The sequence below is a fragment of the Siniperca chuatsi genome, linkage group LG6 (genome assembly GCF_020085105.1).
Source record: "Siniperca chuatsi isolate FFG_IHB_CAS linkage group LG6, ASM2008510v1, whole genome shotgun sequence".
Taxonomy (NCBI): domain Eukaryota; kingdom Metazoa; phylum Chordata; class Actinopteri; order Centrarchiformes; family Sinipercidae; genus Siniperca; species Siniperca chuatsi.
This window is the reverse complement of record NC_058047.1, coordinates 18168785-18195000: the sequence shown is the minus strand read 5'-3', so window position 1 is coordinate 18195000 and position 26216 is coordinate 18168785. Positions and strand designations below refer to the sequence as shown.

The 26216-nt window shown below is 41.6% G+C and overlaps 1 protein-coding gene across 2 annotated transcripts in view; it reads right to left on the bottom strand.

Moving 5' to 3' along the window:
- Positions 1–26216, bottom strand: part of tle5 (TLE family member 5, transcriptional modulator) — a 43263-nt gene that overhangs the window by 9871 nt on the left and 7176 nt on the right. For both annotated transcript variants that reach the window (XM_044199183.1, XM_044199182.1), the window contains exons 2-5: positions 15360–15448; positions 10835–10898; positions 6413–6457; positions 555–617 (exon numbers count right to left, since the gene is read on the bottom strand). In XM_044199183.1, coding sequence (XP_044055118.1) covers positions 555–617; positions 6413–6457; positions 10835–10898; positions 15360–15448 — 261 coding nt within the window. The remainder of the gene's footprint in view (positions 1–554; positions 618–6412; positions 6458–10834; positions 10899–15359; positions 15449–26216) is intronic.

The window sequence follows — 26216 nt, the reverse complement described above, 5'->3', positions numbered from 1 at the left end:
ACACACACACACACACACACACACACAAGCCTTGTGTGCCACTGGTGAATGGATGGTTGGCTGGTGTGCTATAATGGGTGGAGGTCAATGCCCTGGTGGGTAGATAAGAGCATGGCTTGTCTGAATCACACAACCATTTATTACGCTGACACACACAAACACACACATGTATAAAGGAAAAGAGGAGTGGGATGGGGGAGGTGGTATAGGAGGGAGGGATGAAGGGAAGGATGGGAGTGTAGGAGCAGGTCAAAAAGGTAGGAGGAGGGAAAACTCAGAGGACAGATTGAATATGGCAGAGGAGAGTGGGGGAGGGAGGAATAAAGCGAAAGTGAGGTGGAAAGGAACATGGGAAGCAAGTGATGATGAATGACGGGAGGAGGGAAGTGGAGAGGAGAGAAGAGGAGGGGTCACGGAGGTGGAGAGCTAATGAGGCGGGAATGAGGGTGATCTCATTCCAGGATGTAAGGAATAGGGCTGAGGGTCAGAGGGTTAGTGACGTCTTTGTGTCAGAGTGTGTGTGTGTGTGTGTGTGTGTGTGTGTGCGCACTTACCTCCTGAGACAGGTAGGGGAGGACTTGTGCGCAGATACCGTTCAATCGCTTCACTATCTCAGCCTGTGGAAGGAGAGTTTATTAGTTAGTTAAAGCACAATACTGGTGTTACTCTAAATTTATGTTACTGTCAATAAATCCCATGAACCTTTTGACGTCTCTACCCTGTCTGTGGCACTCAGCCCATTCATTCCTACTTAAACTGGTCACAAATATATAGTTTTTTTTTCTATTATAGTTTCCTAAAACAGCTGGGCACTCTAGGGCAAACATTACTCAAACAGGAGTAAATAGTATATTTGCTGGGGACTATTTTCAAATGCGGATGAATACACATTTGGTGCTCTACTGAGCAGGGCGGTGTATGTGGGAATGACTCAAAATAAACTACAGTGCCCATGTGCATCATAATGAAGGAACATGTCACCCAGTGCAACAGTGTAGCTCATTGGTCTGTAGTTCACCCAACAGGTGTTTTCACTTATGTTGCCAGATGAGACCTAATGTCAGGACTGTGCTTGATTGACGGCCCCCTCCCTCTCTTCACGTTAGACATTTTGACATTGCACAGTAGGAGTTGTAAATAATCAAATTAATGATGACTGAATTCCACTGCTTCAGTTTCAGAGTCCTGGTATTGTGCATGCTGGCTCACTGTCATGGCAACAACATCTTTAATGTTATTAGTAACACCTGTGCTTTTCCTACTATCACCAGTCAAAATGACTGCTGTGAAAAAGACCCACTGATTACAATATCTAGTACTACTTAGCAGACATCACGTAATTCCCAGCATAGCTCCACCCAACTTCAACCTGATTAGAGGTCATATCAGCCAGAGTAATTGAAAACAGCTGTATGGGTGTGCAGGGCCTTTCATAGTTTTTGGACAACAATGGAAGTCTATGGCACAGACTGCATCAGGATTTGGCTACGTAGACAAAACTTGTTAGTGGATCAATTCGTTGTTGGTTTTGGTCAATTTCATGGGATTTGTTGACAAGAAAAAAATATAGAATCTCACCAGACTTATCCTTTAAACCCTCGTGGGTCTAACCACACTCTCATCAGTATGGGAAACATCAGCTATGACCTTCCCAAACTGGGGGCACATATATCTTGCATCACACACACTCACACATACAGACATATCAGACTCCCTTTATTCACCTCATTAATTAAGTTGCTTGTACTTAATACTCTCTCAAAACTCTTGGACACACACACACACACACACACACACACACACACTTTCCTCTTCATGCACATTCTCTATCTTTCTCACATACAGGTCTATTATCACATTTGGTTGGTAATCATCCAATCCATCTGAGATATGCAAAGCAGCAGTAATTGTGTTAGAGCCTAATTCGTGGCGTGATGAGGAGAGAGGAGCCCTCCTAACAGTCATTAGGCATGCAGAGCACAGCTCCCCATCAAGCGCTTCACTCCTATCCGCTCATCATTACACATACACACTCCCTGACATATCTAAAATGTCTCTCTAAAATGTCTCTGCGGGACTCGCTCCATGCTAACTATGGCTCTTCCTCTTTTTCAGTGCCCTTTATGCAGTTTCTCTCTCTTTTTCCCCCTCAACCGAGCATCTGTCTTGTCTTTTATCTGTGCTTTCTATTATCCTCCTTTCTGTGTCTTTCTCTCAGCTTTTTTCTATCTGAACGCTTCTTTCTCTCTTTTGTCTTCTCTTTACATTTTACTCTGCTTCTTTCTAGCTTTCCTCAAGTGCTACTGGATCAGGCATTCACTGACAAGGGCAGTGTATGTGTGCAAATAAAACATACCTAATATAAAACTAGGCTAGGACACTGGACAAATACATCAAGGATCTACAACAGACGGAATTCATTGCTGTTGGAAATGTCTTTGCTGCTTTTTGCCAATTTAAATAAGCTTTATCTTCTGTAATTTGAAAATGTAGATGCAAAAAGGAAAGGAAACAGAGAAAAAAATGTGTTCAAGTGATTTAAAATGTGTTTTTTAAAAAGGAAGCAAGGAAGGCAGCCTAAACAAACCTAACATTTCACAGACTTCCTCAGGGTGTCCTGCTTTTGTCCCTGAATGAGATTCACTATTTGAGTGTCTTGTATTACTGCTTCCTGCCAGGAATACAACAGGACATGATACTTGTTCATAATTTTTTAAATACATCAAACAGATTGAAAACCTAAAAAAGCACCTTCCTTGCACTTTCAAATGCCACAATTGAATCCGAATCACACGCACATTGTGCAGAGTCACAAAATCTGACAAACAGTAGTAGAAATTAACCAAATACATTTACTCAAGTACTGCTCTTAAGTATAATTACTTGTACTTTAATTAAGTATTTAGTTTTTGTGCTTCTTATACTTCTACATTCGAGAAGGAAATTGTGTACTTTTTACTGCACTACATTTATCTAACAATTATAGTGACTAGTTACTTTGCAAACTTTTTTTGATAATACTTTTGTTCTTTTACTCAAGTAAAATTCTGAGTGCAGGACTTCACTTGCAATAAAGTATTTAAATGGGTTACTTTCGTGATTAATTGTCTGGTATATAAAGTGTCAGAAAATAGTGAAAAATTGTCCAAAACCCAAAGATATTCAGTTTACGATCACATAAGACAAAAAAAGCAGCAAATCCTCACAATTGAGAAGCTGGGGGAAAAAACTTGGGGATGTTTGGCATTTTTGCTTAAAAAATGACTTTGACTAATCATAAATTATTAAAACAGTTGCTGATCAATTTTCTGTCGATCGACTGATCGATTAACAGGCATTATTTCAGCTCTACTACTTTTACTTAAATGAAGGATCGAGATACTTCTTCCACCACACCTTTAAAGAGTAACTAGCCCAGAGGTCTCCTACAGTTCAACTCCCCTCAGCATAGATGAATGCATTGGGAATTGGCTGCACTGTACAGTCTGTGTAATGATGACTGCTTGACAAGAGAATGTATATTATTTAGACACAAAATGAAAGCAACTACACTATATACTACGTACAAAAAAACACAGATGCAAGAGCTATGTTTTTAGGTGAGACACACATTCAAGACTAAATGTAGGGGAAGAAAAACATGGTGAGAAAACAGACCAATAGAAACACAAAGAGGACCCAGAAACAATACGGCTTAATTCAACATATTCCCAGTTCAATCCACAACTCAACCTTGCTTCTCCTCACCAAGACAAAACACAAAACACACAGACAGAGAGAAGAGACAAGAGAACGGAGAGAGAGAGCAGACAGAGTGGAGAGGCATTTTTTGAATTGAGTAGGACAGAGTGATCAAGAGGGAGCAACTGAATGTGTGAGAGTGCAAGAGAGAAAGAAAGAGAGGGAAATAGAGACAGAGGTGGAGGGGGTTTGGCTGTGCACAATAGGCCTAGACATGAATGCTCCTCGACACTCGTTTCCACACATCCCCTTCAATTTCAACTCTCTAATGGAACTAGAGATTCTCTGCACCCACTCACACTGTGCACAAAGAAAGCATGCGCGCACACGCGCGCAGGATAACAGGGGCAAATATGAACAGAAACACACAACTGCTTATGAACACGTGCCACTAACACACACAAATATACGAGCATATGTGCTAACAGAGGGGGACACATACACACACAAATGCTCGTGCAGGCAGTCTCAACCCACATATACAATTTTTTTAAGTAATAAAGCACATGAGCAAATGTACAATATCACACACACACACACACACACACACACACATGAAACAACAAACACACATGCAAACACACAACCACACTTGTGACGGTGAATTTCATCCCTGTCAGATAAAGGAAAAGGGTGTGATGAAGTGCACAAATAAGGCTCAGTGTTTGTGTGTGTGCTTGCCTGTAACAGTTGTGTGTGTGTGTGTGTGTGTGTGTGTGTTTTCCCCACATGCATCGCAGTGCCTGTCTGTGCTTCCTACCTCAGAGTTTGTGTGGATGCATATATGTGAAGGTCTTTAAATCACGAAAGCTGCTACTTCTGTGTGTGTGTGTGTGTCCATTTGTCAAAGCACACTCGGTTCTCCCAATATGGCTGTCAGTGTGCACCGTCAATCATAAGACAGTGTGTGTATGTGTTTGTGTGTGTGTGGACGGGCAGCACCAGATGAGGTCACCGATATGGGCTGGCCCTTCGGAGGCCCATCGCTCTCTCCCTCCTACAGGCTCAGCATAAATTACTCCCCCAGCTTCAGCGAAACAAACTGATGTATGGATATCGGCTTCACACCCCTCCCGGCCTGAATGAGGGCTTCCTTTTCTTTTCTTTTTCAAAATGGCCAACTGATTCTAACTGCACTGTCTTCACTGGATTTCAAGATTTAGGGAGGCTGCTCCTATGATTTTCTGCTGATAAATGATGAAGCTGTTGCAGGAGTTATCGCAATATATCTTAGGATTTGTTGCCACATCGATATCCACACTGTGTGAAATGACTGCGCGGTCAAAACTATTATGGGACTAAACTTTAAGACGTGGAAATGATAAAATTAACTTCCTTATACATATTTCCATGCTCACTATCACCATGGAATACAGTGTACAGTGAACTAAAACTGATTTTGCACAGCAGAAAAGCTAACTCCTCGGCATCTGCATTGCTCTATCCTGCATTTATGCACATACTTTATATCCTGCACTTGCTTATTGCACTTCTGGTTAGACCTAAACTGCACTTTGTTGCCTTGTACTTGTACATGTGTAATGACAATAAAGTTGAATCTAATCTAATCTAAAATTTTATAAAGAGCCTCAGGTGACGTCATTCAAATGTCTCTCAACACCCCCAAAGTGATGGGAGATTATCTCTGCAATTCACACCTGCCAATCAGTGAGCTGCAGGTGTACAGTGGGGGAAATAGGGTTGGGAATGCACAGCTGTGTCTGCATCAATAGAGTGAAGTGTAAAGTGTGAGGAGTTATTTTGGTCGTTCTGGAAGTCTTTTTTTTGCATAGACAATGTAGAAGATGTGACTGGCAGCTGAAACACCTCCAAGGTTTTGATGGCCATGAAACTCTCCCAGTTGAATCATCAGTACAAACAACAAGCAACAGCGATGACGGACTAGAAGACCTTGTGACTTCGTCCAATCACAAAGTTTAAAATGATGCTGTCTGAACCACTAATGACGGGCAGAAGTAAAAAAACAAAACAAAAAAAAATTCTGTAATGTTAGATGAGTTCAAGAAATTTGGTGTAGTGCTTTGTTCCTGATTGCGACAACAATTTGTTCTGAAATTTCTGCAGCTCTTATTTGTGGCTCTTGCTAGTTTCTCCATAGCATGTCAAAGAGAATATTGCCTAACGCACAGTGGTGGGCAGGTGTGTAGGAAAGTGAAGTTATGCAAAAGAAAGTGGTGAATTCCTGCTCACTGTCAGCACCAAGTTTAGTGAAAAAGCAATGTTTCACTTATAGACTTCTCTTTGTCTTGTTCCTAGCAACAGCATCATGGGCACTGTAATATTTACACCCATATGCCACAGCAAAAACAGTTTTCTTAGAAGCAAAGTTGAAATATTTCTGATGGCCATAACATAACCCTAGTGTGTAGTTAAATGATCCAGGAGACTCTTTGTGTTTGTAGAAAACATTCAAATAGGAATGTACCATCACAGGCATGTGATTGGTAAAGGACAAAAAAGCAGGAAAATATACAGAGCGCAGAGCACACTATATGGACACAAAACCCACTTACTGGCAGTTCCCCCTTTTTAGAGTGAAATTCCAGACAAGCAATTTGCTATCCATGGACATACAACAGTTTCATACTGGTATGTTATGTAATGGGAACAGAAGAGTTTCTTTTTCTAAAAAGATTAAATGTAGACTCACCTGTTTGTGCATCTCAATATTGAGCCCATAGGACATCTCGTAGTACTGGAAAGGAAGAGAGAGGAAGACAAAAAGAGACAAAAAACAGGCATCAGGAACTGTTCCCAGAAAATCTTCTGCACAGGAGCTCTATGCTAACACTTCATTATACACCATTTACTGTGAGTCATGTGCATTTGGATAACACTATAATGGGAAATCAGACTTTTTCAGCTGGCATTCTTCATAGAAGTCTGATTTAGTAATCGCTTAGGGTTGAATTAAGGGTATATATATATATATATATATATATATATATATATATATATATATATATCTCTTAATGGCTTCCAAGATCCCAGATTTTGCTTCTACAACAATATTCCAACCCACAAACACACCTGCATGCACGCATACAAAGAGAAGAGAAGACACACGGCTACAAATAGGAAAAGGAACTGAGAGAGAAAAGGAGAGACAGTAGAGAAAGAGCCTCTGTTGTGAGTGAGCGTTTGTGTGTGAGTGTGTGTGTTCAGTGTTAATGAGAGGGCCACCCTCTAGGCGTCAACCCTGTTAATCACCCACTCTGTCTGCAGGGGGACTGGCTCTGTCACTGGAAAACAAACAACACACAGATCTCTCACACATACACACGCACACACACACATTTCTGTAACTCGCTTTCTCTCTCTCACACGCACACACCATTATTGTTTTCTGTTCGATCTCACACTGACACTACCTTGTACGTGAATGCACGTGCACGCACAGACACACCGTGCACACACACTGCTTTTTTGTGTAGCTGCTCGGGCCCACGCAGAAGCTCCCCAAAGTAATTACAGCACTGGGGAAATGGAGGTGCTGCTACTGGCCGGGGGAGTGGGGCAACCTGATATGCTATTAAGGGAGGAGTGTATGTGTATGTGTGTGGGGAATACAAGCCAGGCCTTATGTGCATGGTGTATCTGTGTTTGTGCGTGCATGTGCATAATGAGTGTGTGCGTGTAAGAGCGAATGAAGGAGGAGGGATAAGCACTATTGCATTCATAGTTCAATTTTATCGCAACAGTTTGAGCTGTATCTGAAGACTGTTTCTACTGAGGAAAATCCCTTTGAATCAAGAGGAAAATATAAATAACATTGCAAATTTGATGACCCAAGCTAGAGCAAGTACTAAGCACAATCGAAAAGATTTGGGATTAATGGTTTCTAGTCGCCGATCGTGAAAACCAATCAATGACACAAAAAACTGGAGCCAGTTCTCAGCTGAGATGGTGTCATTAGCCCCTTTTACACAGCCTGTTCAAGGCGGGATTGTTGCACCGCTATTCTGCCTCGCCATTCTGTATAAAACGTACAAACACAGAATGGGGGGACATTGTTGTTCCGCCTATGAGCCGGTAGCAGAGGTAGTCACAGAGCCGAATCGACGTCTGTGTAAAAAGGGTGAGCCGGCAGCAAGGGACACACGTGTGCATAGTGAATGTGTGGTTGAGCGAGAGAGAGCACGGCAGAGAGACAAGTGGTGCAAGTTACAGTTTGTCAGTGAATAAAGGCTGCAGCTTCTCAAGACCAAAGTAAAGTTCCCGTGTGTTGTTTCCCAACTGCTGGAATAGTGTCGCTATGACGATCAGTTCCGCCTACAATGAAGGGGTACTATCTGCAGTGGAAATCGAAGTAGAGGTACCGAAAGAGAGTATGCAGTGGAAATAAATCAAAACATCCGTTTAAAAACTCTCACACAACTCGTGCAGTATAAACCAATTCTCGTTTATCAAGGTTTTTTGGAAGTATTGAGCATATTAGTCGTATGCTTAATACTTCCAAAAAACCTTGATAATGAAATCATTTCTGGTGGAAAGCCCTGAAGGCAAACTAGTACTACACACCTGTGGTTAAACACTCTGCATGCGGCAGAGAGCAACAACCACGTGCATGAGTGTGTGTAGTGTAGTCCCGCCTCCCACCTTGTTCACTGGCCAGGAGCTGCGCATGTGGTTGCTCAGTCACACAGCATTTATAGACTACGTTACACTGCCACCCGGTGGAGATCCCAATATACTACAAAGCAGTCAAACTGACCTATAATACTGCTATACCAGCCGCTATAACAAAACAAAAAACTCAGATGATTGGCAATCGGTATAGCGCACATAGCCTAATCATAAAAGACGTTGCAGAATTGCCTCACTGAGTGACAACCTAACAGGCGACTTCAGATTTGTTGCCATGGTAACCATACCTCAACCAGTTGCATTTATAAAGGGCAGTGAACAGCGCCTCCTTTATCCGCGATTTTTCCATCTATGGTTTTAAATCCAAAATACTTCTACACATTAGTTCTCAGATGGTTTGGTACCATGATGGTTTAGCATACCTTACTTGTTTCCTCCTTGGCCAGTTTCTTTGAACTGATGAGCAGTTAGCACCTGCCATCAGTGTGTGAATGTGATATGTACTGTTCTTTGAGTGAACTTCTCATTGACCTTTAAATTACTCGTTGCACGTATACAGCTTTGTCTGGTTTCTTTCAATGTTTTGATTTGGCACACGCGCCCATTACGTCACAGAGTGAATTGGCAGCAAAGCAGTGTTCTTAAAAAGCAAAAAGACATACTATGGCTAGCAGTTATAGAAAAAACTACTTTTTTGGGCAAAAACAAACAGCTGCAAGCTGCAGTGAACTTTGCGGTGCATTACAAACCGATCAATACAAATACCAAACCATAATGAAAACCCTTCATTTTCCTTTCCGTACTTTGTGATGATAATATCAGCCTGTAGGCTACCACACATCCTGCTGGACATTTACCCGACTATCAAAGAAATCATGTAAATTTGGGCAATCGGGAAAGCTTGTAAACAATGAATTCAACTATTACCTTAATCTGGATCATTTACAGTAATTAAACATACTAAATGCAAATGAAATGTCAGAGGTTAGTTATTACAACACAGCTATTTTCTAACTATTTTTTGGAAATTTCAGAATTTCAAAAATGTGTAATTTTTTCATTACATCTGTTTGCATTATTGTGCTTTTCTGTCAGGACGTGTGTGTGGCTGCTATCAGGCTGACAATGCCTGACTGTGTGATTGTATGCCCTCATGCCCGCCTGAAACACAGAGGAAGTGTGTATGCGAGTGTGTGCATATCTGTGTGCCTGCTGGCTGGCTGATGGTGGAGAGCAGTGCGGCGGCACAGATTAGATGAGATTAAAGCCAGTCAGAGGATCAATTAGAGGCAAAACATCAGACGGCTACACAGCCACGGCCAGCAACAATGAGATTAGCCCTGAGGTGGAGCAGAGAGCGGGCAAACACATCTGTTTGTGGATGTTTGCGTGTGAACGTGTACGTGTGGAGAGGCAGAGAGAGATGGTGGAAAGAGAGGAAATGTAGGGGCTTGGGGAGAGAGGACTAACACATATAGTTCCTCCAAAAACACAAAGGAAGTGAATAATCAAGGACAATTCCAATTTATTTCAACTATGGTTGTAGCTTTGGGTGGGTGGGGGATTCTCATCTTAAACAATTCTGAATAAACCATTCCATTACACATTCCAAAAATCGATTCTTACGCAGTGTTTATTAAGTTATAGTTTCTCCTTGCTATGTTGACGGAACGAAAACGGGTTTAACCAGCAAGTCCTCTAAATCAAACAAAAAAAAATGTCATTTGTAACTGCCTCCCAGAATGACACACAGAAACATTCTCTGATCTGACGCCCCTTAACACTTGAACGACAATATTTGTGAGTGCCTACCAAAACCATTATCGTTATGATCTGACAATGCTATTGTCAAGGTCTGGCTGTGGCAAAGTCCCATGTCATGTTTTGCTTTTCTATTTATTGAATCAATATTCGATTTTGAATTGAGAATGATTGTGAATCGAATCGTGACACCAAGAATCAAAACTGAATTGTGAGATTCCCATCCCTATTAGTTAACGTTTGGATTTGTTTAAAATGTGCATGATTGTGTGACAGCTTGTGTTTCCTGCCCAGTCTGACTTGTGTTTAGCAGTGTCACCACATCTCAGCAATTTTCGTCTGTACAATAGAACTGATGGTCAAACCTATGAAAATAAGATCCAAGTTGTAATAAACCAGAATTACCTTTTAAGAGAGACATTTTAAAATGAGCAGCAAGAAAAGAGACATGAAAGAACAACTGCACTGCAAAGGGATAGTGGTGGACGAGGAAAAAAAGAGTATTAATTAACAGACAGGGTGAAAACATTAAAACATCAGTAAATCATTTTTTTGCATATAAACATCAACATCTGAAGTGCTGTATTTGCAACAACTAAAAAGGGAATTTACATAAGAATCAAATATTACATTGTCAAACATACTGTGGCAAAATGACATTTAAGGATACACAAACTATCATCTCTGGTGCACAACACACACACTTACACAGAGCTTCACTCACCATGATATAGTGGCGCTGCATCTCTGACTTCTCACTGGCCAACTTGTCACACTCAAGCTTCAAACTGGAGAGAGAGGGAGACGAGAGGAGCACAGAGTCAGACCTTGTTAGTCAGCTCGACAGTCTTCCTTCTAAAGTGCTGACACCAGGTGACTTCTACCCCGTTCATCATCATTACCTCCACTCTCACCAACGGCACTGTCATCACTTTCATCATCACTTCAACCCTTATCGCTGCCTCCACCTTCATCGTCATTAGCACCACCTCTATTGTCATCATCTCGGCTACCATTACCATCTTTGTCATCATCACCACCTCCATCATCACCATTACCGTCGTCATCATCCTCCCCTTTACTAGTCAGCAGCAGTTTTCACAGAGCTTGACAAGGTGTCAATTGACAGGAGGAGGTCAAACTCATTCTGAACTCTAGAGATGTCTAGCCAAAATATCTGCTTTCTAAATCAGAGAAGAGGCAGTGAAGTAAAAAGTCTAAATATAGTGTTGGAGCGTTTCCTGCGACCCAATCCATGCGACAGCCATTAGCTGTAATCATGTCAGTGCTGATGTCACGCGAGGCGACAGGACAAAGGAGGACGCGTCAACAAGTCACCCTGATTGTCAAATGAAAAAGACAGAGGGGGAATTTAGGGAAAAGAATTCTCCTCGATGCCTTTGATTGAAGCAGCCAGTTACAACTTGCCAGTCGTCAGGGAGCGTCATCTGATGTGAGGACTGGATAAGACTCAGATCAAATAAAGATATGCGCAGGCACACGGTGGATAGTTTCAGATTTAGGATAAGTCTGAAACCTGTTTGATGGTGTGTGTATATTTATACTGGGATGTTCTTCTCAGCTGTCTGCAGGAATGACAGCTCGATTACAGCGAACGCTGGCTGAAGCTTCATCGCTGTTAGTCTTAACTGGCAGACTGAACACCGTGTTACACAGGGCCAATAATGTGAGCTTACTCATACACACAGTATTGTGCTTCTGCTATAATTATCGCAGCAGCTGCAGTGTTAGCTGTAGTTAACTGCAGTCTTGTTGATCCTTGTTTGACTTCAGGTTTTGTTACTGATGGACATTATAACACTGAAATACTTAATTATATATATCTTATTTTATATTTAAAAGCTTGAGTGCATGCTTGTGCTTCTTTTATATATATATATATATATATATATATATATATATATATATATATATATATATATATATATGTCGATAATAATTAGTGTTGTTTTTTTTTTTTACTTGAAATTGCGGTTTTTACTTTCTTATTTGTTCTTCAGCACATACAGAAATACTTAATCCATCTATTTTCTGTCCCCACAGAGGGACTGGAACCTAATTCAGCATGCATTGGGCAAAAGGCAGGGATGCACCCTTGAGGTTGCCAGTTCATTGTAGGGATAACACAACATAAACACATTCACATCAAGGAAGACTTTATCAGAGAACCCAGAATCCCTCCATAAACACTCCAAACTCCATAAAGAAAACAGGGTGTAGATTTAAACTTAGGACCTACTTGCTGTAAGGTAATAGTGCTACCATGCCACCCAGTTTAGAAACTATTGCTTGGCATATTTATTCAGAAAAAGAGCACACAGAAATCAGACATGTAATGACCCAGAATCTGTCTTTCTGTTCTGCTCTCATGGTGCTCCCCAAACCACTCATTATTCAGTACACTCCCTTTCCAAAGTTAATAGCCTAATAATATCAGCATCCTGATTCACTGTGATCAATTACCTTCACAGAAGTCCCAGAAGTTGTTTTTATACCTTCTGAAATTGAATGAGGACAAGCGATGGCCTCATCTGCAATTATCCTTATTTGAAATTATCTTTAATTGCAGTACATTAAAGTAAAAACATTTTTAACAATCTCAAATCATGCTGCAATTTTTCTGCCTAGCAGTAACACAAGATACCTTCTTAAAAAGTGGTGACATTGTTTTTAAGATGTTATTGCTGTGATGTTTCTGCGCTGCACTTGCCAGAGATTACTTGGCAATAAAGGAATGTAACCAGTATTGTGACATATTTATATGTCATACTCTCTTGTGGATAGCTGATGCTAACTGCCCGTTTCTCTCTGTTGATTTCAATCAAACAGTTCTTGTTGCTGCTGAAAACAAGGAAATCACTTTGCAGACATGAGAATGTTTCCTAAGAAACACCTAATACTTATATAATGTATATAAAGGATTTTACTGGAAAGCAACAACACTAATTGTTGACTCAGTCACCGTAGCTAGCATCTAAATAGGCTAAATCTTTTGTCATTAGACACTACATCTAGATATGGATCATCTTTCAATAATGCAAGGAAGGAACGGAGAACAGATGCGGCCAGAACTTAACAAGTTTGATGAAGATGTGCAGGTAACAGGCGCTTGGACCAGGCTCTAAGATCCAACACATTATCAAGGTGAGGATGTGTTCTGCTGTATGAATACACAACAGATATCCAACCTGATCATATGGGGGGGGGGGGGCTTTTATTCTGCCACCTATTCCTGTGTGTGTATGAGCAGCCTCCACTTATCCAAAACGCTCCCCTTCCCTCCTACATAAAACCCTTCCTGCTATCACTGTGTACATGCGTAGGCTGTGTGGTGGGTTGTCATGACGACCAGCCTCCTGCTGCCAGCCTACCTGGGATTGGCTTTGTGCCTCCTCTGATTGGTGCTCAGCAGCCCCCGGGCCTGCACCACTGCTCTCAAGCGACACTTTGATGGAGTTTTATTGCCAATTCTTCCGCCTCTAAATCGCTCCTGCTGTCATCTTTATTTTGATTTATGTATTCCCTGATCTATTTATGCATGTGAACGAGGGGAGAAGAGGTGCGAGAAGAAGAGGGGGGTGGAAAGAGGAAGACAGCGACAGCTACAATGCATGCTACTATACCCGGGGGAACGCCTGCGGTACATTTGCCTTTTAAAGGCTTCAGCAACAGACATGCACAGCGCAGCAGTAAAGCGCTACAAAGCCTCGTCTGTGGCTCCCAAGCCCCCCGCCCCATCCCAGCCCCCCTCCTGAGACAATAGGCACAGTATGCATGTTCTGTATGCTCAGACAAAAAAGGTATTCTTTCAACTACGCCCTGGCTCTCTGAAGAGGGTTAAACGGTGCTGCTCACCGTTGTGGGAATTACAAAAACGAAAGGAGAGGAAAAAGACGTGCAGGGTGTTATTGCTGCTTCAGAATCCTCCGCAAACAAGAGCGATCAGACCAGAGCAGGGATTTTTGCACAGAATTTGCCAGGCTTTCATCTGCCTTCGCCTGTCTCTGTAACCGGCAGAGGCAAGCCCCTGGAAGGTTCTGGGAGAACAGGTACAGAGGAACAAACCAACCTCCTCAGGAAGGAAGGCGGGCTTCAAAGACTCCACTCTCACAAAGAGAGGATCTCTTGCTGAGATGCAGACCCCGTGGCGTCCCCCCTCTTTATAACTGCTATCAAAAAGATCAGTTGAGGTCGAACCAGGCACTTTGGAAGTGCCTCAGACTTCTGGCACTGTAGCGGTATTTAAGCAGTAAAGGGAGATCAATAGCCCAGGGTAAACGAGATTGATTTAGGTATGAGTCAATAAAGGATGTTTCCTCAGTGTGCAGTGTGGTGGAGTTGAGGAAAAGTGGAACAAAGAGACATCTTCATCTTATCACAGTTGACTACCGAGGTGTCCCTCAAGTTCAAGCAACGTTTTCTGCAAAGCTTTATTTTACAATTCTGTTCCTTAAAACTTCCTAATAATTTCCAAATCATTTCTTTCAAGTTTTTTGGAAAGAACTAACCGAATTTGGTATACAATTAGGGGAAAGAAAGACTCAATTCTGAGACTGTTATTTTGGTTATTTAGTTGTGTTGAGTTAAAAAGCAACTATTGATTTCCAGAGAAATTTCCTTGAAAGAACTGCTCCACTTAAACCGAATATTTAATCTTTTCAATTTATTATTGAAAACGTTGTTCTTCATACATGCTGAATTATGTGCTTGCTTGTAGACATTTTCTCTTGTTCATCTGAGTTGCGGTGCACTGACCAAAAGTTACAGTAGCTTAGCAGCCAATAAGAATTTATTAATTCTAAGTGTACCAATTGAACACTGTCTGTATTTTACCTATAATTAATACCAAAATCATATATTTCTTTCCAGGGAACTTCCCCAGAAATGACTAGGGACCTGTAAAATAAAAAAGCAGGCTTGTTTCCAAGTGTAACTGTATGTGACAACATGATGTGAAATGAAATAATGAAAAAGGCCATACATGCACATCAAAAACTATTTCTGGCCAAGATATGACAGGTTCTTGCAGCCATATTGCAGCTCAGTTCTGCAGTTTAACATTGTAGCTACTGTTACAAAAATGTGTTCAATAAAGAAAAACACAAAGTGATACATGTATAGCCTGGAGATATACTCCTTATTACAAAGAGCTGCACTTATCAGTCTGTCGTATGCAACAACTTCTCCTTTGTATTTGTGTGTCTGTGTGCATGTGTTTCAGCTTGCACCTGTGGTATTGTGCTTGGAGGAACTGGAACTCATCCTTGATCCTGTCACAGGAGTCAGAGGTTGTGAATTTCAGCTGCTGCGATGAAGCCTGCCAAAGAGAAAAACACAAGACAAGGTAAGAAACAGGTGGAAAGAGAAAGAGTAAGAAAGATAAGGAGGGATGAATGACAGAGAAAGAGAGCAGTGTGAGAGAAATAATTAGAAACATGAACATGAAATCGAGCAGTTATCAATTTGATGCAGTCCAACGGGTACGACATTACTAAGAAAGAAAGTATGTTTCCACACACAAGGGGCCAAAATGCATAAAACCCTGTGTAGGTTCAAGACAAACTGTGCAGAAACATGCATACCCATTGTTTTTGACAGATTTTATGCACTGTTCTGTTATATATCTCAGTCACTGTGAAATTAACTAACCCACACACAATTAGCTATAAATGGATGTCGACACACCCCTATTTAACCTTCTATAGACATAACCCAAACGCTTGCCGACCTTGGTCTGGCACTAGCACCGTCTTTACAGTGCCGAAACAACCTTAAGAGTTATTACCCATGGCCACTATGAATAATAACATATGTTGTGAGCCGTAACAGCCTATTGATTGATGACACATGACTGAGTCAAATTTATAATCCAATGTGTCTTATTATTCCAACAGTCCTTCTTGTTATTCCAACATTCAATTTCGGTGACAATACGTAAACTTACTCATGCTAGAATAAATCTTGCTAGTATAAATAATGAGGGTAACACACATTTATAAATATTATGATAGGGAACTTGGTTGAAACTGCGTTGAGTTCTTTGAGGTGTTGAAAAGATTTAGCTCCAAATAAAAAGTCTCTTAAATTCCCTCACTGGCGTCATTCCTTCTCTTTTCCACATTGCAACATCACACTCAATTGTTCACTCATAGAAGTGCTTGTGCGCATGTTGTAAAGCATGTGTACAGTTAAGGTAGGTGGTATGGATAAAACCTTTATCACAATACATATACATTTAAATTGCGGCAGTGATATACAGTTTATTATGTTGAAAGTCAATTAAAACATTTTACAGTTAAAATCAGAAACAAAATCAGAATGTTTGTGGCTAATCCAGTGAATCAAATACCCGACAGATGTTATTTTGTGAGTATGAAAAAATTAATACATATGGCTCCCGAAACTGGACTTGGTGAGTTGGTGGACATGCTGCAAGTACAACAAAATAAACAAATAATATAAGAAGCAATGCACGCAAAGACTAAAAGTCCTTTTTGACTGCAGGAACTTCACAAAATGTAACATAACATGTAGCCATTGTCACGAGTTCTGCTTTTGTTTTCTCTGATCGCCGGAAGATTTGGGGATCAGTTCCTGGAACAAAATTTTAACACTGCTCAGGACATGCTACTAAATTCGAGTTCCAGGTATTTCAGGGGTTGCTGGTAATGCTATTGATCGTAATTGGACAATATGGACAAGCAGATGTGTCATCACATCACAACAAGGACGACTACAACAGACACAACACCTGCTGTGCTGCAGAAATGGGAATACAACACAGCCAAACAGAGTTGTGAAAAAAACTAAAAAGTTGGAACAAGATTACAGAAAAATAAATGACTACAATGCACGTAATGGAGCAAATTGAAAAACTATAAAGTGGGCTGCTATAGAGAGGAAATGATTAGTCAGTTAATCTATTAGGCAGTGGAAAAAATATTAATCTGCAACAATTTTGATATTGTTGGGAGTCATTTTCAAACAAAAATTCCAAACATTTGCTGCTTTTATGTTAGAGTAAACTGAATATCTTTGGCTTTTGGACTGTTGGTTTGACAAAACAACACATCTGAAGATGTTATCTTGGCCTTGTGGTGAGCACTTTTCACAATTTCCTGACATTTTATTTACTATTGTTAATTAATCAATTAATCAAGAAAATAGTTTGGAGATTAATCAAAAATAAGCATTAACGAATTATCAACGATTTGTTGAGCTGGGCTTAAATATGAAAGAAAATCACTGACAATATCAACACCACTTCTTCCACTGTGACCCCACAGTTACTTACAAGATTGGTCCTACTGTCGCCTTGTTTGCAAAATACAGTGGAAACAAGGAAAGAACCAAGTACCAGTGCCTTGCAAGGTTGCTGAAAGTTCAGGTTATGGGAAGACCAAGGTTACTGGTTGCTAAGTTCCTGCAGAGGAAAAGCCCTATAGGGCTACCTATCTGCATTGACAATGTATGGTCTTACCCCAAAGCGTTCATGATGTCCAATGTGGTCCTGTGCAACCTACATTAGCCTAGTCAGGGTTAGTGGTTTCATAATTTGGCCTGCCATACTATAAATGTTCACTGAAAGGCACTTTGGATAAAACTGTGCACCAAATGCCACCCATGTCATGTCAAAAAGACCTGGGCGTCATACATCAAGCTACATCATCTTTCTTTCACCTAGCCTGGATGTTGCTATTAGCCCTTATTGTAATTCTATCCACACTACAATCCCCAGGCAGTGGTGGATGGCCGGGTTGTGTGTTAAAGCACAGCAAGCATCAAACCCAAATAGGGACAAAATCTCATTATTTCTCAGCAGGCTGCATAATGGGTCAGGTGGGTGAGTGGGTGGGGTGTGGTAGAAATCGACATTTTCCCACTATGATTGAGCAGGCATAAAAAAACATCAGAAATCTGATTGCAGCACTTACGGGAAGCTAGCCGTCGATGTTGGGAAAGACTTGACGCTTTGTAGCCTGCTCCCCACGGCATGCCGCTCAGTTTCCTTTTTAACTACAAATAAGCTGCTTCGCATTCACAGAACCATGGCCAGAGAATATGCTAAGCAACAGGATTGCTTCAGGTTGTAGGAATAGACCTGCTTGCTTCAAAGGCTGAATTACTTTTGCTTTGTGGCTCAGTAGGTAGTGCTTGGCTCTAACATGGTTAAGAGTTAGGGACGAATTCTTACTAAACCCTCCCAGGGTAAAAACATACCTATACTCATGGTATTACATCAGTTTGGACATTAAATAAAATATTTTAGATTATGTACACACAAAACTATTAACACCTGCATTTGACAAATTTAAAAGGATTAAGGTTGGAAGAGAAAGACAGACAGGAGGTCATTCAAAAAAACAAACAAAAAAAACCCCACAGTCCTGCAAAACGTGAAGAGCATAGTGACCCCAGCCATTACACTTTCAAATGTCATGAGAAGTGCTGACATTATAATGCTGCCGCCACAATGAGAAAACCCCAGTCCACACAAACCAAGCCGCTGCTCGGAAACAGAGGCTCCGACTGTAAAGCAGAATAACCTTTTCCATTATCTCTCCAGCCAGTATGGCATGGACCAAACTCAGCAAACAACAGCTCGGCTATATGGGTCTGTGCCACACAGAGCCTGTGTCAACACAAGGCACTTAGCTACAGGCAGCCATGCACTGCAATAACGGTTCCCTGCATTGGCATGGTTTCTGAACACTGTGTGTGTGTGTGTGTGTGTGTGTGTGTGTGTGTGTGTGTGTACAGGTTACCCCCTGTGCCTGAGGGTAGAGTTGATGCCCTAGATCTGATTTTCTCCCTGTGTAGCGCAGTATGCAAACGTTTAAAATACCAACGTTTCTTTCAGTCAACAGCCCCAGGTAGGGCATCCTGTTCCACAGGGATTACAGAGGGAGACAAGGGAAAAGAAAACAAGAAAAGGAGAGCAAGAACTTTTGGAAGCCAGAACATCATGAAAACCAAACAAACAAAGGCCAGGAGGGGAATATTAGGACTTTTATGGCTTAGTACTACAACTTTATTTGAGTAACTTTCTCCAACACCATATAGGTTCATGTTAAGTTCATGTTAGCAACTTTGGATGTGGCGACAGCTCTGAGAGGCTAATCTTAGGCAAAGCGGCCCCTTCAGCTAAATGCTAACATGCTTACATTGACAATGCTAACATGTTGATGTTTAGCAGGCATAATGTTTATCATTTTAGTTTAATTTGTTAGCATGCTAACACTTGGCAATTAGCACTAAACACAAAGTACAGCTGAGGCTGATAGGAATGTCATTACTTTTGCAGGTCAAAGTATTGGATTAATTATTTTTAACATGATGATGGCACTAGATGAAAGGTCAGGAGAGCAAAGGTTCTACAAATCATCCTGGAGCAACATGAATGTCTGAACCAAATTTAATGGCAGTCCATCCAAAAACTGTTGAGATATTTCAATAAAAAACAATAATGTTAACCTCACGGTGGCACTAAAGTAGAGCCCGACCGCTACAGGATTTTTGAGACAGATAACGATTTTAGAGGGGAAACATTCACAGATTACCAATTTGGCGGCTGAAATATTGAATTTTTGAGCTGGAATGAAAATATACCTTTTCTATGTGGATTGTGCACCGATTTTGCATCTTTAACATGTTAATAATGTAACATATACACTGTCAACCAACTCTAGAAATGAACACTGAGAAAAAAAAAGAATTAATTAAACTAAAATAAATAGCTAAATAAACATCAGCATAGTTCAGTATCAGTTAATTGCTGAAGTAGCAGAAAATGCCATGGAAATACTCAAGTAAAGTACAAGTACCTCTAAATTGTACTAAATGTACTTAGTTACATTTCACCACTGCGCTCTACTAAACCACACATTCTCTAACTTACTCTTTCAAGCTATAAGATTCATGCTCTCATTCAGGCATACTAAGGACAATGGATACAGGGGATTTCTTAATGTGGAATAATGGTTGCCAACAGGGGCAACCAGACAAAAGAAAGAAAGATAACTTCACCTTCTACTTGAAATGTTTCACAGATCAGAACTCTACAGCGAAAAGGGTATATTTACTGACCCCAGCTCAAATGTGGTCATTTTTGGCTGATGGCTGGGAATAATTTGAAAGCTTGGCTGGAGGTGATGTTAATGTGCATACTACCTTACGAACCTGCTAACAGGATGGGAAGGAAACTGGGACGATTTAAGCCATGGTTTTGTTATTAAAAACCACATGAAACTATAATCTCATTATAATCTTAATAAGATACACTTAACCTGACAGTTCATGCACTATTACCTTATACCGTATTATTATCATCAACCGGTAAACCCACTATGTCCGTCACACTTATTTTATACTTATACCCACTTGGTACTTAATTTATTTTCTGACCTGTATTAGAGTGTATTATATTTTTTGCTTAGTACTTCTATTCCTGTGTGCACTGACGTGATAGTGAGCTGCTGTAGCAAAAGAGTTTCCCCTCAGGGATCAATAAAGTATTTCTGATTCTGATTCTGAAATACAGAACCCTGCATTGAGGAAAAAAGACCACAATAATCTGTCCTAATGTGTAACACACACATCTGGCGCCACAAGTATTAGAACAATCATATGAAATTGTTTTGTTTTGCTAATGATGTAAAATATATTACTGAGTACAGTCTACCAGTAATTCTCAATCAAGGTCATCACAAAACAGTCTAAATCTTGGATAAAACGTTCAGCAAAGTGCAGGAGCTTGAAGGACGATTCTCATAGTGCTGCCCTGATACTTTTGCCACTACACAACCAGACTATGCCGGCCTCTCCGTCCCGACTCCATGCAATATACACAGCTAACAATGTTTATTATCTCTCTCTGTCAGTGGACAAAACAAGGTGCTCTATGGGGGCCTGAGAGCCCATAACAGATGGATGCCCATAATGTTAATGAAATACTGCCGTAATATTGTGACACATGCCATCTGTTGTGACAAAAAAAAGGTACCTACATGCTGAGAGTGAAAATGTGTTTGTGCAAGAGACAGACTAGGCTAGGCTAGGCTAGGCTAACGCGCACGCCTGTGTGTTGGTGTGTGTGTGTGTGTGCACGCTTTTGTTTGTGTTACAGAGGAATAGCCCAGAGAGTGTGATGTGACGGAGAAAGATACTGTATGTGTGTGTTAGTGCAAAACAGAGAGCCTTACCATTGAATAGGTGTGTGTGAGGGACAGATTTTGTGTGTGCGTGCATTTGTGTGTGGGGTGTGATAAGCCTATGTATGATGCTTGGCTGCCAGAGGAACAAATATTCACTGCCATGAATCATACACAAGGATACAACAGCCCACACACACTCTCCCTCACATACAAAATTTGCATAGCGCACATACACACACACACACACACAGCACCTAAATGTAGGACAATCCCTAATTTGATTCTGCCCTGCTCCTTTGAGACGTAATTAAAGCATTAAAAAGCTTTGTGTGCTGGTGAGGCAATTGAGACAGTCTTCAGCGAATAAATGGGATTCATCGTTTCAGGAAATTGCTGCCCCGCCCCCATCCCCCACCAACCCAAAGCCCACTCATCGTCACCCCCACACACCGCCCTTCCTGGCCTCATCATCTGGTCCAATCCATGTGAAATCTACTGTGAACCATAATGTCTATTTTAAATAAGAATCAGGCTAAGGCAGTTTCTGCTCCATAGATCAGTCGACAAAGGCGATGTGAAGGGATGGAGATCCAGGCACACACACACAAAACAGTGATTAGACACACCAACAATACAGTACATATATCCAGTAGAGTATTTGGACACACAAGCAGCGCACATACAGAAATACAATACATTAAGACACATAATAACAACAGGATACATTGGAAAACATCCTCCTCAGTATAAATCCTGCCTGAGGGTAGTGACAGTGTGGGGATTGTATTTCCTGGAGCACTGCCTGACTGTTTACATCTCAGTTGGAGTGTGTTTGTGTGTGGTATATACGTGTGTGTGTGTGTGCGCGCATTGGGAGCAGGGATGGAGCCTTGGCATTGTAATCACTCACTAATGACTGGATGTTATCTTACTCCCACTTTTAAATGAATGCAGAAGATCTACACTGACAAGCAGTTGGCCTATTTCTCAACGCCAGGCTGTCTGTTTGCTCCATAGCAACAATCCCAAGGATGCCATTTGAGCCATCCACCTCCTCTGTCCATCACAGACTCCCATTGCCCAGTTTGAGTGCAGACACATTATTATTCAAAGATAACACAATGACTGAAAAGAAGGAAAAGTATTTCTTTTGAAAGCAAAATAATCATTATGCCTTTTCAGTTGAGTTTGGTGGCGAGTTTAGACATTCTAGGGGTAAATTAAGGCCTAGATGTGAGTGGTGTTTGTGGTTTAGATAAATGCCTTTGTGAAAAGTGCTGAGAGCAGGTACAGAAAGTGGTGTTTAGATGTGATGCATTATTGCGATACATTTGGAGTAATTCAACAAAACTTTGCAATGGGAGGTGTCAACTCCCCAAAGATATTCCCATTTTCTGGGTCCATTTCCTCTAAAATTTCTACACATAGCATTCACTCTACTGAAGGGGATAATTATGTCTCGCTGTGTGTATTGGTGAATACAACACATGGGGTATGTGTTTAACATGTAGGCAAACTTCTCTGCAAAAATCCTTCATGACATGATTCACAGAGCCATTGAGGGCTTAAGTATTTTGCTAATACACCAGCACCAAACAAGATCGCATCCTCCATCTAAGGATAGCGCCAACCAAACAATTCCATCTAAATATACCAGATTAGTGTTTGAACTAAAGCGTATGTGCCCAGTGATCTGAGAGAGGGCCAGGGCTAACTGGCCCACATCCAAGCTCAACCCGGCCAACTCCATTTGGGCCAAGTGAGCCTTGCTATGTTAGCTGCTCAGTGTGTGTGTGTTTAGTGTGTGTGTGTGTGTGAGAGGAGGCTGAGGAATAGGATTGTGTCTTCAGCCGCTCTGGACAGGGGCTTTAGAGCGCGGGGAGAGCCTAATCCTGTTTGGGCCAGGAATTTGATTTTGATTATTATCTCTCACGAACCAAGCCAAGGCTTACCCCCATTTCTGCAGCGTTATCCCCACAACACATACACAAACACACACACACCTCCCTCTTGCAGCCCAAAAGATTTGACCTCGTTAAGACGCTTTAAAGGGGATTATTCTACTTTTATCACTTCGAGTGAAGTGCCCTTGCAAACATAGGCTTGGCATGGCTTGGCCTCCCTCCCCACCCTGCAGAACTATGTTGACCCCCTGTGCGAGGCCAGCCAAGCACGGCGTACAAACACACACAAACATGACACTTAAGGCACACTGCCCTGCAAACACCATTGCACAAAAATGTACCCACAAACACACACAGGCATGTACACAAACATAACAGACAAGGTGGGGGCAGGCATACTAAAACACAACACACACACACACACACACACACAGGAAAATAGTGCAGAGATTGCAAAGCCAAGGGAAATGGGCAATTTGTCAAGAGTGGGGAAAGTGGTGAGGCCGACAGGGCTGTGGGTTTGGAGACCATGGCTGAGATTAAAGCCAGCCTCGCAGAAGGGGGGCTTTAAGATTACACCCAGTACGATTGTGAAGATGATTGATGCCTGCTTGTAAAAACCAAGGTTATTACTTACAACAGCTGGCGAAGGAGGGAAGACAGGGAGGGAGGGAAGGAAGATTAGTCCCAAAGTTCGCAACAAATAAGTGGACAATGAAAGCAGAAAGTTGGAGTGCCGGCATGTGGCCGACACCAGGGAACGTCTGTTACATCTGCTCAACTGAGGTACCGGCACTAAAGTTCTGATGTACACATGTTAAAAGTTTTAAAAAGGTAGAGCTGCCCCCCCCCACACACACACTCTGATCCAAGTCATTTAATTTTGAGTATCTGCTAATGAGTCCCAATCTAATCTTTATATTATGCTGCATTATAATGAAATATCTGCATGTGTTAGGCCACGTTCAGATTGACAATATTACAGTGTCCAAAAAAAACAAAAAAAACAGGGCCCTCATTCATTTCAGTGTGCTGAATGTGTGTTAAGGCTTTAGTATGTTTCAACCAAAGTGCTTGTCAGATGGTTGAACAGCACCTAAAGCCCCCTCCCCCAACACTTTTCCTATGTTGAAAGTGGGCCAAAACCAACAATCCAACAAGCAAGTCCAGGAGTAACTGGCCAGGAGTGCAGAGGTGAGAAAGTACACAGGATTTTAACTTCTCTCTCTATCTTTTTTAATTCTTCACACAACTACTTTTGGTACTTTTTGAATGTACAAACGAGGGTAATACTATGAATGCCTTAAAGAAAAGAAAGTCCCAGTGTGTGTGCAGTTATCCCCATATTTGGACGATTATCACGTCTCATCCCTCTCTGACAGCAGGCTTTTCACAACTCCTACGATTGTTGCCCTTTGAAACAACTATAAAGACTTCGCTTTCAGACATGGTTGGACAACACATTGTACAAACAAATTTGTTTCAAGCATACCCATGCCTTTAGCGTCAGACTCCTCTGCCAGTGCCAACACCACTGCTGATGGCCCCAGCCAAAAAAAACAAAACAAAAAAAAAACACAGGATCATCTGACAAAAAAAGTTAACCCTGGTTCAACTTTTGCAACAAAGCAATGCCACTTCATCCAGCCAGCAACACACTGCATTGGCCAAATAAATGCAATTACAAATTCGTGGTAGAATTCTTTATGACATGAATGGCATAATTTTACAGTTTCCCTCTCGATCACTCGCTCTCTACAAAGTGACTGTCACCATGGTAACTTTCCAGTCGTAAAATGCCTTGTAGTGTTGTATACTGCTGTGCAGTGTTTCAGTGTCTGATAATCCTTCAAACTAATCAATCTATTACTAAATCTGGACTTCCTGGATAATTTTTGTGTTCTCACTGGTACCTGTAGCAACACGCCCACACCAATGCAGCCCCTAATGGTTTTTTAAAACACAGTTCTATTTTCAGTCTGAATACCTGCATACACTAAGAAAATGTTATTAGCCTGAGTGACACAATTGACAGGGTGTATTATTGCAAATATCAAGCATGTTTAATAAGGATGGGACTGGTTGCACTTTGGACAAGCAGGAGCCATCCTCACAGCAGGGTGGTGACAGTACCTGCCAACATGTATTCTGAATGCGACACGATAGAAACCAGTCCTGTCTCATAGTGGACGTCTGTCCTCACCAACTCCCCCCTCCTTGACAAACACACTGAATGAGGGAGGTTTTCATTGCCTTGCTGTTAATCCTCATGGTGTCTGAATGAGATCTTGGTGGAGATGAGGTGGCATATTGTTCCAGTCGGGGCCTTACTGCTCTTAGGCACACAAACAGAGCAGCCAATTCTCTTGTCTGAACTGGCGCAGTGCCTTGCGTTTTGGCAGGTCTATGGAGCTTGGCCGGGCAGGGCCAATCAAGCAGCCCCCCGTCGAGCCGCTTTGTTCCAGCTCATCGCACCGCTCTGCTCTGAGGAAGGACTGCCCCGCCCACCACCACCCTCCCTCCTTCCCACCACCCACACACTCCTCGTGGGGAGCCACTGCTGAATACTGATGCAGCCGCTCCACTCTACACACCCCCCACCTTCACTCCCACACAAAAACACACACACACACACACCACCCGATGAGCTCTCGACTGCGTGTATGAACGTGCATGTAAACACACACAAGCACAAACTCATTACCATTCTACTTTTCACGCACATTTTTCAGTGCATGTACGGACAGACACACACACACACACAAATCTGCACAGACGCAGATACTGCACATGCACATACATCTAAAAATACAGCAGGAACACACACACTTTCACATCAGTAGCTCCTGCAGACTTTAGCAAAACCAAAAACATGGCACGACTCAGTTGACATCCGTTTTTATTAATATTCACGTTCTTTCTGGTGAATTTGCTGCCGTACTTTATGTAAAGCAAAGCGGACCAAGCAGACAGAGAGGTACAGATACAGTTCAGCTTGTAAATCTTATTTTCATCAACGTTTAGGGGG